General features: G+C 42.1%; 1 protein-coding gene across 1 annotated transcript in view; it reads left to right on the top strand.

Moving 5' to 3' along the window:
• Positions 1 to 13,810, top strand: part of syne2b (spectrin repeat containing, nuclear envelope 2b) — a 136,866-nt gene that overhangs the window by 101,949 nt on the left and 21,107 nt on the right. The window contains exons 109-112 of the mRNA XM_061063570.1: positions 663 to 788; positions 2,154 to 2,309; positions 4,687 to 4,845; positions 5,999 to 6,165. Coding sequence (XP_060919553.1) covers positions 663 to 788; positions 2,154 to 2,309; positions 4,687 to 4,845; positions 5,999 to 6,165 — 608 coding nt within the window. The remainder of the gene's footprint in view (positions 1 to 662; positions 789 to 2,153; positions 2,310 to 4,686; positions 4,846 to 5,998; positions 6,166 to 13,810) is intronic.

Raw genomic sequence — 13,810 nt, 5'->3', positions numbered from 1 at the left:
CAGATTCCCCCGAATATACAAAATCAATTCTTTAGCAACATGATCTGATGAGTCACAGTTTCCTGCAGACAGAGTGCTGCACTAATGGTCGCCCTGAGACACTAACATCAGCTTCTTATTTATTTTAACAAAGATTCTTTCAGGCGGGGGTTACTGACCAGGGATCTGGTCCTAATGAGAATGTGATTCTTTTGTATCGAGCATTTTATTTGCACGTCTAAAAACCTATAAAAGTGAAAAAGTGTCTTACTCTGATGTAACAGTTTCTTAGTTTGGTTGCATGTTTTACAGTCGTATGGGGAACTTGTTGAATATGGGGCAAACCTGATTCAGCTGCGCGTAGATGGGATACACAATTCTGATGCAAGAGTTTAGTTGAGTTTATTCGTCCTGGGCAGTCACCTGTCCTCTCTCACTGTGTTTGGATCCTTCGTCCTCTGTCTGTCCCCGATCTGTCCCTAGAGCCTCTGACAGTTTCTGTTTGCCTGAGAGCGGCCAAGTTAATCCAATCCACTCTGATTAATGACCGAGGACATGTTTGGGAAGTCAGAGACAAAAGAGTGATGATTGTGTGTTTTTTTTCTCAAAGACAGGCAGTTTTTACAACACATTGATCTGTATGATGAATTACTTAACACATTTAAAAAAAAATTGTTTCTCAGAACTGGGAGCGCTGTGAGTCCGGACTTGCAGGCAGCATGCTGCAGCTGAAGGACATGAAGACCAGGCTGAACCAGTCGATGCCAGAGTGTGATGACGAGCTGCAGAGTGCTGAGAAGTTCTACAAGGTACATCTCCAAACAGCTGGTCACACAAACACAAATAATAATAATAATAATAATAATATAATAATAATATATATTCATGAACTAACTTAACATGTTCTGTACTCTGGCCCTCTGGCAGATAGTTGTTTGTAACTCTTACATTCTGTGATGAGATAGAGCCACTTGAGAGGCAGCTGTCATCTCATTGGCTGAATTAAATTTCAGTGGGTGGAGCCACTTTCATGCATGTCATTCCCCACTCTCTCTCTCTCTCCCCATTTCTGACTCTGAACACTGTCCTGTCTCTAAAATAAGGGCTTAGTAGCCACATTTAAAAAAAAAAAAAAAAAAAGTAAAACATCTCCAGTTTCAAGCAGCAAAGGCATGATTTCAAAAGTAAAAATGTCCACTCTGTCTCATCTTGCTGTCGTGGAGAAAATGAGTTAAAACACTTACCAAAAAAATCCTTTATGGCTTTCACAATGACTAAGTTATTGACACAATAATTACATTATCGGTAAGTTTTCATAGTATTATACGGAAGCCCTAAGGTGACATACTTCCATTCATTTTATTTAGCTGTTTTCATGATAAGTAAGTTTCAGTTGTTATCTCGGGGTCTTGACATATTTATCTTATTTACTCGGGATAATGCTGATTGTACTGTGTTAACAAGTTAATTACAGTCACTTTCCTAACATCTCAAGACATTCACTCATTATCACCGGGAAATTGGTGTTGTTATCTCGAGATAAGGACATAACTTAGTCAAGATCCAAAGAAAGAATAAAATATCAGGATGATTGTCCTGTTAGGGCTTCCATAGTATTATAATGCTGTAATAGTTCTACATTTTACCGTAGCTTTCCAAAGGTGGTTTTAAATGGTTAATATACATATAAAGACAGAAACATAGCCCTTTTCAAAACATAGAAACTGAAAATGCTGAAGAGTAGCCGCAGGTTAACTTTGAATGTGAACACAGTGAGGGGGGGGGGGGGGGGGGGGGGGGGGGGGGGGGACAACAAACAAACAAGTCGCCTTCAGGCTGTTTCAGAGGAAATGATCACTTAAAGTGCCAAAGGAGCAAAACAAAGTTTGAAACAGGTTTGACTGTCCTATCACAGCCTTTATATCCTCCACCCTCCTCCCTCATCCCCTCCCCTCCCCCCACCACTGCCACCCCTCCCCCGGCCCAGGCTGCAGCCTGTGGCCCTTAATCCTCTGTATGGGCGGGGAGAAAGAGTGAGAAAAGAGTGACAGGGAGAGAAAAAGAGAGGAGGCCGGGCAGAGACAGACATTAGGGAGTAGCTGCCCGGGAGCAGAGCTGAGGAGGGGGTCCCTGACGGTTTGTTGTGTCGCTTTTTGGTGTGTTATGGTATGCAGGAGAACGAGGACTCCCTGGAGGACTGGGCTGAGAGCTTGACGGAGCTGAGCACCATGAAGACGGATCTGTCCCAGTACATCATCGCAGACGACGTCCTCCTGCTGCAGGAGCAGGTGGAGTACCTGCACTGTCAGTGGGAGGAACTCTGCCTCAAGGTGAGCCTGCTGAGTGTGATGAACTACACTCTGCCTAAAGCTAGACACAACTTAAGATTGTCCTTCTTTTTACCTGCTCAAATACAATGCTTCTGTTGTTTTTCCCTGTCATCAGATGAGTTTAAGTCATGTTCCATTATCGGAAAGGACATCAACTTAAAGGCTACTATGTGAACATTCTCCAAGATATAGTTATGTGTGGTCTTGCAGTCTTGGAATAGCTAGAAAGAAAAATTAGTTAAGTGTTTTTGCACAGTTTGAGGCTCCTCACACAATTTCCTTTTTCTTTTTTCTTTACTTTGGGACTCATTTCCAATGCCACAACACACCTGAAAGTCTCTGTAAGCATTTGTAAATTGTAAAAATCATCAATTTATTACTCATACAGATTTTTTTTAAGATTGTTCCAGTTCTTCATTGAAGCTGTACAATGCAATGTGCAGAAAAACGCACTCCAAGATATCTGTGGCTGCTCCATTCCATTTAAAACGGAGATATCCCAGATGTTTTGTGCATTCATTTTTACACGTGTGCTCATTCTGATCAGCACATTTAGGACAATGCATTGCTGCACAGCATAGTGCAGCACTTACTCTACTCCTGCTGGGAACGTTTAAGTAAATTCATGCTTTTTGAATTGTGAACTGTATTTAGTGGTTGAATTACAAGATTAAAGTAATCTCAAGGTGTCTTGATACTTCATTGGCAAATTATAACTTCCCTATCATGTCCTGAGAGGAGTAAAAAGTTTGAAACTCTGGTCTGTCATCCTCTGTGTTCCTTTGGGTCCGTCATATGTTTGAAAACGAACCTACAGGAAGTCTTTTTGTGTGAAGGTTAATCATTAACGAGCTGACATATGACACTGAAGGTTCTGTTAGTGAGCGTGTTTGTGTGTGTATTTGTGTTTTGGACCATCAGCAGGTCAGTTGAACGAGGCGACTGAGGGCTTATTGCCGAAACTCAATTTTCATAATGAAATCAAAAGTTTTTTGAGGAGAGAAGTCATGTGACGTGTTTGTGGCCTCTCTCACCGCTTCACTTCATGAAGTGCTCGGCGTTTGATGTCTCACTCTGTGATTGCAGACTGCAGGGTTTCTTTGTCCATTCAAAGTTCAGGCAGCTAATAAAGAACTAAGTTAGTAAATCTCGTGAGTCTTTTTAGTGCCACTGAAGAGACCAACAGGTCTGGTGGGGTGGGTGGGGGGGTTGAGGGGTGTTGTGGGGTAACAGATGGTGACAGGAGAGAAATGTTGTAATGAGCTCAGAGGGTTCAGGAAGAAGAGCTTTTGTATTGAAATGAGTTTGGGAGGGGGAGGGGCAGTTGAAGTGATCTGACTTTCACTTTGACACTCTGTGTTTGAATGTGTATTTAGAACTGTCTCGTTCACATTACTACAAACTGTGCCTGATACCAAAAAGAGGAGAAGTTAACCTGTTTGATTGAGGACATTAACTTAAGCGTTCACCACTTAGTGTGGTGTTGATGATGCCAGTAACATTGTTGTGTTGGTCATCATGGAAAAGAGTCTCAAGCACCTCTCCCCATATCTTCCCAGTGTCTAAAAATGTCTCTAACTTACTGGAACTGACAGTTCAACACATTGACCGTTGTGCTGGAGTGTATGTATGGAGGTGTGAGAGTGAGCAGGGTTTAAACATTCCCCCCTCAAAGCTCTCTTTTTTTTAAGTATGCAATTTCTCAGTCACTCTTAAGCCTCGTTCACACTTCCACAAAACTCCTGAAAAACATCTGAAGTTTTCAGGGCATGTGTGAAAAACCAGATCAGGAGGATTTCAGGGGCAGTCGTCTTAAAAATTCCCTTGAAAATGTGTGGGGTTCCTGTTTGTATTGTTGGTATAATATCTGTCTGTCTCAAGCAGAGTTGACCACATGTAATGACTAGTTTCGAGAGGGGGCATTTAAGGACGGGTATACGAGACAATCAGAGCTAAACACAACAATTCGTACACCACAAATATCCTGTTTATCGCTGCACCGCCAACGAACAGCTTCTCTGTGTCCGGTGAGGTCGGAGGATCACGCAGCCCCATTCTTCAGTGTGTCTTAGTTTTGAAAGCCACCTCAGAGGCATGTCCAGTTATTTTTAAGCCTGACCTGTTTGCAGGACCTCACAGTGTTAGCTTTTAATAGAGCCGCAGCGTGGTTCAATTAAATCCCAAATATTTAAGATATTTTGTGGCAAGTTTGCAGAAACAGTTACTCAGTTACTGGTGCCAAAACTAGAGCTTAAATCAAATAGTAATGATGTTAAAATGAATGTGTCCTGGTCTATCTGTATCAGAAAGCTGAAGACATAGATTGGGCCTATACAGATATAAAACTAAAAGTCTGTATTTTTGTTCTGTGTGTCAGGTGTCTCTGCGTAAACAAGAGATCGCCGATCGTCTGAACGCCTGGATCATCTTCAACGAGAAGAACAAGGAGCTGTGCGAATGGCTCACGCAGATGGAGAACAAGGTGGCGCACAGCTCCGACCTGAACATCGAGGAGATGGTGGAGAAGCTGAAGAAGGTAGGAAGCAGTCTTTTAGTCTCACTGTCACTCGGAAAAGACGAGATATTCAAACAGTCGCTTTGGAGACTTGAAGATTGGATTAGCGGCACGTGTTAAGAACGTCTTTGGCTCTGTAGCCTGTTGATGAAAGTTGGCCGTGCTACACTTCATTGAACGGTCTATACCGTGAACTGAACTGACCCCCAGCCAACCACCAGTCCCAAAAACAAACAAACAAAAACAACGACTTCAATCCGTCTGGAAATGCAAGATTAGCGACAAACTAGTGAATCGTTTTTGGTGCTCAAGATATAAAAGAAAACATCAGATTGAAACACAGAGCATTGACACGTAGAGCAGTAACAGACAGGATTTCAATCAGACCAAAAAAAAGCAGTTAGGTTTTGCGTAAGAGTTCTCTCCTCCCAGAAAGCGCCTTTATTATGCTGCGTCACTCAGCCACCCTGCACTCTGGACTGCTCAGTGTTGACTGGGTGGTGGAGGGACAGCCTGGTCTTTTCAAAAAGCTGTGATTTCCCTCCCGATTGTTAAAGAGGCGACAGCTGTTCGAGCCCCAGCAGGGCCACGCGGGTTTGTTTTGTGTCGAGCTCCCGGGCCCTTTCATTTGTCACAGTGTGAGCAGAGCAGCTAGAGGAGGAGATGGGGGGGCGGGGGGGTTGTAGGGTAGTAAAGGCGATTTCTCTTATAGAAAACCAAACTTATTGCCCCGGCAGAGAAGATTAAACCTTTTCAGGCTGCGGAGAGTTAAATTTAGTGTCTTGTTCTGACACAGAAGGTCTTGGCAGGAGCTCTGTGTTTCTTTCTGGCAGACTTCCAAAGTCAAAGGCTGCCACGATTTCTTGGATATAATGAAGGTTAAAACACGTTAAAGGTTGTACTATTTTTGTCGAAGGAGGAGAGTGTACCCACTTTGTCTTTAAACCTTAACCCCTTTCATCGTTTTGATGCATATTAAATCTAGATTTCCTCCTATTTGAGACATTAAAGATCAAACCCTGTTCGTAACATTTATCATACGAGGCTTATGACAAAGACTTTTACCAAATTCTTTAGAGAACTTTAAGTGTGCAATACAAATGATCAGCATGGTTTTGAAAGTGACTCCGCAGCTGCTTACTCTGTCCTGGATGTTTTGTGTTTCTCCTTTTAGGACTGTATGGAGGAGATCAACCTGTTCAGTGAGAATAAAACCCATTTGAAGCAGCTCGGAGAACAACTCATCACAGCCAGCAACAAGACGAAAGAGACGGAGATCAACGACAAGCTGAAGGACATCAACGACCGCTGGCAGCATCTGTTTGACCACATAGAAGCCAGGTAAGACACAGAAAGTCAGAAGGCTTATTGCGGCCTCAGACCTATAAAATGCCAACATCGCGTTGCAGCTATGGGGTATTTTCCTCATTTCCAGCAACAGGAAAAGAGCATTTACATGCCATGGTATCCCATTTTCTTTCGGGGTTCTCCAGGAAGCAAATCCTGGTTTCTGAAATCAGGATATGTTTACATGCACAAACACAAAAAAAAGGATACTTAAAAAACCTGATCAAAACCAGGATATTCAAGTCCATGTGAACGTACACGTTGTATAGTCTAGACTAAATGTTCTCAAAAGAGCAACTGTACAGCGAATAACTCCTGAACTGTGTTTTTATCGGAGGTCTAGCTTAGTCGTCCCATTAACACCAGTAGATAGTGCATAACAATCACTGTGCTGGCATTTAGACGAGACCACGTCTTTATGATGACAGCATCTCTCCGCCCTCTCATCAAACTGTGTCTTTATAACTGTGGCTCACAGGACTCTTTTAATCAATAACGGTGAGAACAGCCTGTCTTTGGAACTGTCTCAGTGATACCTTTAAAGACTTTCCTGCTGGAGGAGGTAACAGCAACCTTGCACTTGTTTTTGTTTCACGGTTATTCTTTGTTATCGAGATCCAAAATGCTTCTCTATTAAGGTCAGTGTGTAGGTTGTGCAGCATGAGGGTCAAGGTCCAAATGATGGATTTGTATGTGAGCATTCTCCTCCCCTTTTTGATGTTTGACTTGCTCTAACTGGAGGTTTCTTGCTGAATGCAAGTCTTTAAGGGTGTTTATTTTTAAATGTTGAGTTTTTAAAAAAAAGTCAGTCTCCATTTGCTGTTAAACTTGATTTTGTCTATTGTTATGTGGCATTTCAAGACCAAACTCTTGTTCTTTGCCTCTGCAATTCAACCTGTGTAGCAGTATCTGTGTCTGTGTTGGTATTCACTTTCAGAATAGGCAGAGCACAGCTGTTATTCCACTGTGGCTGCAGATTAAGGAAGAAAAGCCCAGAGGATGAGCGATAGTATTATTAATCCATAAATGCAAATCTCATTGGTGTTTGTACGCTCGGGCTGCTGACCTGTTCATGCATCAGTTTAATGCCTCTTTACTGCTGCTCTAAATGAAGCGCACTGTGCAGTGGGACTTGCCAGCCCCCCTAGTGAATGTTTTGGTGGTGTTTACATCCTGCGACCGGCAAATGACCCCATAGAGAGTATGCACATGACCGATGTGACCTCTGTTTACGCATTGAAACGCTCTTTTTATCACGGATTCTGTTGCTTCCTCCACCACTGTTGCGTTTTTACGTAACGTCCTTTCTCCTGAGACCCCCCCCCCCCCTTACTCCTTTCCAGCAGGGAAGGAAGGAGTCTCCTATGGTGAGGTGGAATAGAAAAACCTATAGAAAAGGATTTCAGGGGCAGCCCAACTGAAATTGTCTTTCAATTCTTAAGAGTGAAATAGTGAAAGCAGCTCTATACCAATCACAACGGTTTATCTCTTAAGAGGCTAGTTTATGGACCAATATGTGATCTATACCAGCTATCACATCATTGTGAGGGTAAATGGTACAAGAGTTTACATTTTTGCTACCTAATCATGCCATTGCAAACATCTGTGCATTATGTTGCAATAAAGGCTAGTTTAATAAAAAATGTGGACTTGGTGCCTAGCCAAGTAGCCTACTTTTTTAAACAAAAACTCTGTGGTTTAAAGGGTAAGAGCGTTATTAGCTGGCTGCTGGTTACATCATGATGTGTTTTATTTGAGACGGAGGACAGGATAACAAGCATGACTCAACATTAAAAGGTTGCAGATTTTCACCTTCTGTTCTTCTGTTTCTTGTCATCCATAGAAGTACTTGAGGCTTTTCCATTTATCTGATGCCATTATACAAATCTTTTGTACTCTTATATTTTAAGTCTTTTTTTAACATTCTTTTTCCCAGGATAGTTATTTTTTCTCATTAGGTTTATCCGAGACAAGACAAGAGACAAGTTCCATGCATTAGCAGATTTGCTGTTTTTTTGTCCTTCCCTCTCTCCTTTATTGCAAGTTTGCTCTCCTACAGTCAAACTGTGCCGTAATTATCACTGGCTGTGTCCTCACTGTGCAGCATAAAGGATGCAAAGTAGTGGAGTGCTCAACATTAACTGATATTTTTCAGATAAACATCAGCACAGCAAGTTTAAACTCATCATTGCTCTGTGCTCTTGATAAATGCTTGTTTGTGGCTGTAAAAGGCTTGACGTTTAGGAGATGGCAAGTGTGTTCAATTTCCACTGAAAATCACAGCCAACTGATCTCAATAGAGCTGAGCACCATTGGACTTTGTGAACTTGGAACCAGATTGGTTAAAGCAGTCCCGTGGGGGAGGAGGGGGTGGGGGAAGCGGAGGTGACTTATCCTCCATGGGAATGACTTACTTAGATGTGCCATATGGTGGCTGTTTAGTGATCGAGGCTATACTCGGTCTCTCCTCAAACTCTAACTGTTTCTCTGGTCTCTTTTAAGCCTGAAGCTTTTGGCATGTCTGTGTTGACCATGTGATGTTCAAACCTAGCTCTTACTGGACCGTGTTATGCTCTAGGGGTGCATGTTGAAGTATTTCCTCTAAGATGTGATGGCAGCTTTATCTCCATGTTGGTGAAACACTGTTGAATAAAGTACAGAGATCCATGTACCCTTGTCTCACCATGGGATTAGCAGATCAAGTCAGATTGAGCACATTTTACATTGGCTACTCGATCAACGTTAAACCTTTTCCGCCAAACTGGCATAGGTGTTCTGCACATGATCACCAGTTCCAGCATCAGGCTTTGATCCAGACGTCGAACAGCATAAATACATAAAGGAAAGCCAGTGTTGTTGTCTGCCTTCGCCTTCGGATATCACCACATGCACAAGAGATAGCGTGCCTTACATTTATACCAAAAGTAATTTAGAGTACGTAAGAAATGTACAGAGCTATAAAGTTGTCCACGCTCTATTAGACATACAACCAGTTTGCCGCTTGCTTACTTGTTTGTTGATTTTTTTTGGTAAGTGGCGTGATAAATTAACTGGACGAAGGTCCAATATTAGCTAGCTAAAAGGGGGATATATTGCCACCTGCTGTAGTGGTTTCTTATATACTTCAGTCACTAAATCGATTCTCCTCCAATCCTATACTGGGACAAGAACAGTAGTCCAATTAAATGGCCTAATCAAGCTAAATCCATAGCGTGAGTTAACTGTGCATGTACTAAAGTAGCCCTAAGGAGGATTCAAAATAGCAAATTGTTAAAAAACAGAGAGGGTGAATCCGCTGCGGAAGATAAAGGGAATTTGCCATGACTGACAGGTTGTGAGAACAGAAAGGTGACCTCTGTCTTTTACAATAAATGGGGGGCCTGAGTGGTGAGGGAGCGTGACACACAATAGTGGATTTGGCCCCCTTAGCTGAGCCCCCTCTCAAGGACTGACCGGTATAACAAGGCTAAGCTCGTTAATGAGCCTCTGCTCAGGCACGAGCCTTGTGTTTGTGATGGAATGTGTTCACTCTGTTAAGGGCAGTCAAAGGTGTTGGATGGGTTTGTGGTCCTGTGGGTTATATGCAGGGCAGTCAAGTTCCTTCTCATCAATGTGTGTAAACCTGTTTCTTTATAGGCTGGGCTTTGAGCATAGGGATCTTCTTATATCACAACAGGAACTGTGAAGACATGTGTCTTCCACATGGAGTCCCCCATGGCTCCACTCTTGGTCCTATTTTATTCTCCTTGTCCATGTTGCCCCTGGGGTTCATTCTTAGAAATGATCTCTATCCCAGTGAAATTTGACTTTACTTGCCCTTCAATAAAAGGAAAGACACAAAGCCTTTAGGGACAGACTGCGAGACTGTCTCAAAGACATGACATCATGACTTTGAATTGATTTTGAGGTAGCTGGTAGCCTAGGAAGTGAAGCCGTCTAGATCCATAACGTGTCCTTTTTCAACAATCATAATGAGATATAGAGAACTACAACCAATTCTGGGATTTCAGGTTCTACTGTAACAGACTGTAAAGAGGGGGTGAAACCCATTAAGCTGATAAAGTGGGGAGTGTCTTTCCACACAAGCTGCTTAACATGATCAGTGAACCATTTTGTCAATCCCCATTGTCCTCTCCATGCCCATCACACCTCTAAACCATCAGAGCATTTTGGCTTAAAGTAAAGGAGGAAATAAGATTATTTAGCCTTAAGCCCAGCAAACAACAGCAGATAATTACTGATCACCAGCTTTATACTTTTAACTTTCTTTCACTGAAAAAAGCAACAAATGTCTGTGTGCGCGCGCGTGTGTGTTTGGTGGATAAGAAAATAGAGACAGAGCTAAAAGTAGATTTGTAGATCACTGGGCTTCAGCCCTCAGTTAAACCTCGGGCGCCTAATCCGTCCAGGCCTCTCACGCTGACGGAGGACACACCCCAACTCTCTGAACCAATCAAACATGTGCTGACAGAGGTTTGTCAGAACGCAGTGGCAGATTACAACAGGCATTTTTTTCTACGCTCTGTGTCATAGAAAATATTAAACTATACCACCAGGCCACAGCCCTTAGTCAAACTTAAACCAAAAATATACTACCACCACCAAAGTAGTTAAAGCTTTAGTGAGCAGATTTGGTTCTTTGGTTTTTCTACGTTATTCTTTGCAGCTAGAAAGGCTGATAAAAGTCAGATATCAACATTTTCTGCCAAACACTAATGCTCTTTGTGGCTGATTCTGTTTAATGAAATGTAATAGTAGTTGGACCATGATATTACCCTTTAACAAATGGCAAAGTAGCTTTCATTTCAATGTTGTTCATTTGATATGTCATGGTTGCAAACTATTGTCAATGGAGCCAGTGGTAGAGCAAATGTTTCCAAAAAGGTTTGAACAAACTGCTCAAACAGTGATTACGTTTTCTTTGTATTTTCTAACAACTACTTAAACTCTATTCTACTTGTATTCTACTGTATTCATAAAAGGGATGACTAACTATAGCCAACTAAGATAAAACCATTGAGATAACCAGGTAACCAAAACGGAACTAACAGCGGCTTGTTTAACAAATTCTCAAGCCCAACATTGGTGGTCGCCATATTGGAAATGCTGCCTCAACATTATTTTAGGTCAACCTAGGAGCGGGCAAAGAGGTGAGCTGAGGCAAGCCTAAAGCCTCTTAGCAAACAGCTACAGTGTGCCCACTTGCAGTCCAATCAGCCACGCCCCTTTTTATGAATACAGCTTATCTTTCATAAAATTAAAACAGAGGACTTATAGAAAATGTCATCCCCTGAGTAGTGTTTGCTGTGAAAATGGGCATTTTACAATAGGTGTGTTTCTAACTTTCGGGGCTTTTGCAGCAAGCCTGCTTAAGGGACTGCAGTTGTTTTGCACTTCTGCATTGGCCAAAATGTTTAATACCTGAGGTTGCTGCTTGGTTAAAAACTGAGCAGTTAAGTAAAAATGGTTGCTTAGCTTTTAAGGTGTGACTACTTGTGGATGGAGCATGGAATCCAGTGAAGAAGTCCAAAGGGCCTCTTTGCCAGACATCCACTCAGCTTGATTATGCTTGGTAGCTGATATTTGAGACAGATATCTCAACAGATTTAATTATGAAAGTAAAAAATATTATTTACTTTTAGTAAGTTTGGCCTCCAGTAAACCCTTATACATTTAACTACTTAAACACTTATCATTCTTAACTCCATCTCCATTTCACTTTTTTCATTTTATTTCAATACATTATAAAAAATGACCATTTGCAGTGTGGTCATTGGTGGGTCCAATGCCAAAGTCCTGCACCCCTGTGTCACCCGTTTTGATAAGGCTGATGGGGCTGAAGAGGAGCTGATTCAGAGTCAGTGATGAACTCGTCCCTCAGCCTTTGTCCACATCTCGCCTCACTAAATTGCTGCAGATGACTGCTGAGGTTAGACTTGCAGGGGGATTAGACACATTGACACTGGCCTACTGCTCGCCTTTGTCCCCCAAAACAAACCGGGTGCTCCGTCACCCGGCCCAGCAGCTGCTGTCTGCTGACACGAGCCTTTGTGCCGACAGGCCCTCAGCCTCAGGGGCCACGCAAGGGCCACCATCCTCTCTCCTCATTGTCTGAATAAGAAGCACATGACGCAGATGTTTGTCTTGAAATGATACCCTCCCTGCTCCTCCTGTCTCTTCTTCCATCTTAACACCTGCATGTGCGAACTCATTTGTTTTATTGTCTTCCAGTGTGCTTTTATTTCTTAATTGCAGTTTTGGAGTCGTACACTTAAAGTGGAGCTTTTGAATATGTTTTTTTTAAGGCAAGTTAATGCAGACATAAAAATAAAATAGTGCTTAATTAAAAACATTTGGTTTTGTTTCAAAGATCCGGTCACCATGGTGATAATGGCACTCTTCTGTTGTTGATGCTGACACAGCGATTGATACGTTGAAAAAGGGACCATGAGACGAAAGATGGAAGAGCTTAGGAGTAAATGTTCCTGATTGTGCTGCAGTAGATTTGACATTTCTATGAATGTCGATCAAGTAGAGATTTGAATGTTGAGGTTTCAACCTCCTCTGGGATTTTTAGAGTGTGCCAGGATTCCTTTGCATTTCAGCTTCAGCACAGATTTCTTTGATTCAATTCATTTTCCCAAAACACAAATTTGAAAGGCCTTATCCTAATTTGAAGACTGTTAGTGTTAGTTAGTGAAACACAAAATAAAAAAGAAGCACTTCACACACCAAAGCTGGGTCTAAAATATTCATTGGTGGTCATTGTCAGCCATTTTATTTACGTCTAAATTCTGCGTATGAGGTAGTGTCTATTGTATAATGACCTCCAGATTTCCTCGCCCTGAACAGTAAACACTATTTTAATAGGACACTACACTTCTCAGTTATTAGAGTGAGTACTACTGAGTAGAGGTCTTCAAAGGTCCAAAATGACAGACTCAAATCCCTTTAATCCAGAAAATTGGTTCAGAGATTAGATTAAAACAGCAGCAATGAAGTTTTAAATGAAAAACATAAATTAGATGTTCTCTGCAATGGTAGGTGGCAATATGTCCACATTCAGCTACACTATTGGACCTTATTGAACAAACGGCAAAGTGGTGGTTGTATGTTGAACTTTACAGCTCTGTACTCGTACTTACTCTACACTTTGGTTCAGATGTGATGCACGCTATCCCTCTAGCTTGTGTTGATATCCAAAGGCAGACAGCAAAGAGACTTCTGCTATGCAGCTGGACTTCTGGGTCCAAGCTCGGCCTAGGGATGGTGGAGCTTGCGCAGAACAACTAGCCCAGTTTTGGTCTGATTGAGGTGTAGCTATACGTGTAAGAGTTAATCAATCTCTATCCGCAAACTTCCAGAGATTCAGTTTAGTACTATTTCAGCTGGACTAACAGGCATTTTAATAGTCCAGTTGTAGTCGCACTAAACCGGTAAATCGACTTTTCTAACTACATGTAAAAGCACTGACCGAATTGCATTGGTATCCCGGTGCGTGTTCAAATATCCACAGATGCAAGCAATGTAAAAGGGGCTTATGAAAGAGGAGCAACACTCTGTGTTTATGTTATGACTGTAAGATTTGCAACTTCTCACACCAGGTGCCAGATCTCACAAGATCACTGTGAATGAATAA

Source organism: Labrus mixtus, chromosome 18, assembly GCF_963584025.1.
Source record: "Labrus mixtus chromosome 18, fLabMix1.1, whole genome shotgun sequence".
NCBI classification, from domain to species: domain Eukaryota; kingdom Metazoa; phylum Chordata; class Actinopteri; order Labriformes; family Labridae; genus Labrus; species Labrus mixtus.
This window is presented reverse-complemented; position numbering and strand designations above follow the sequence as displayed.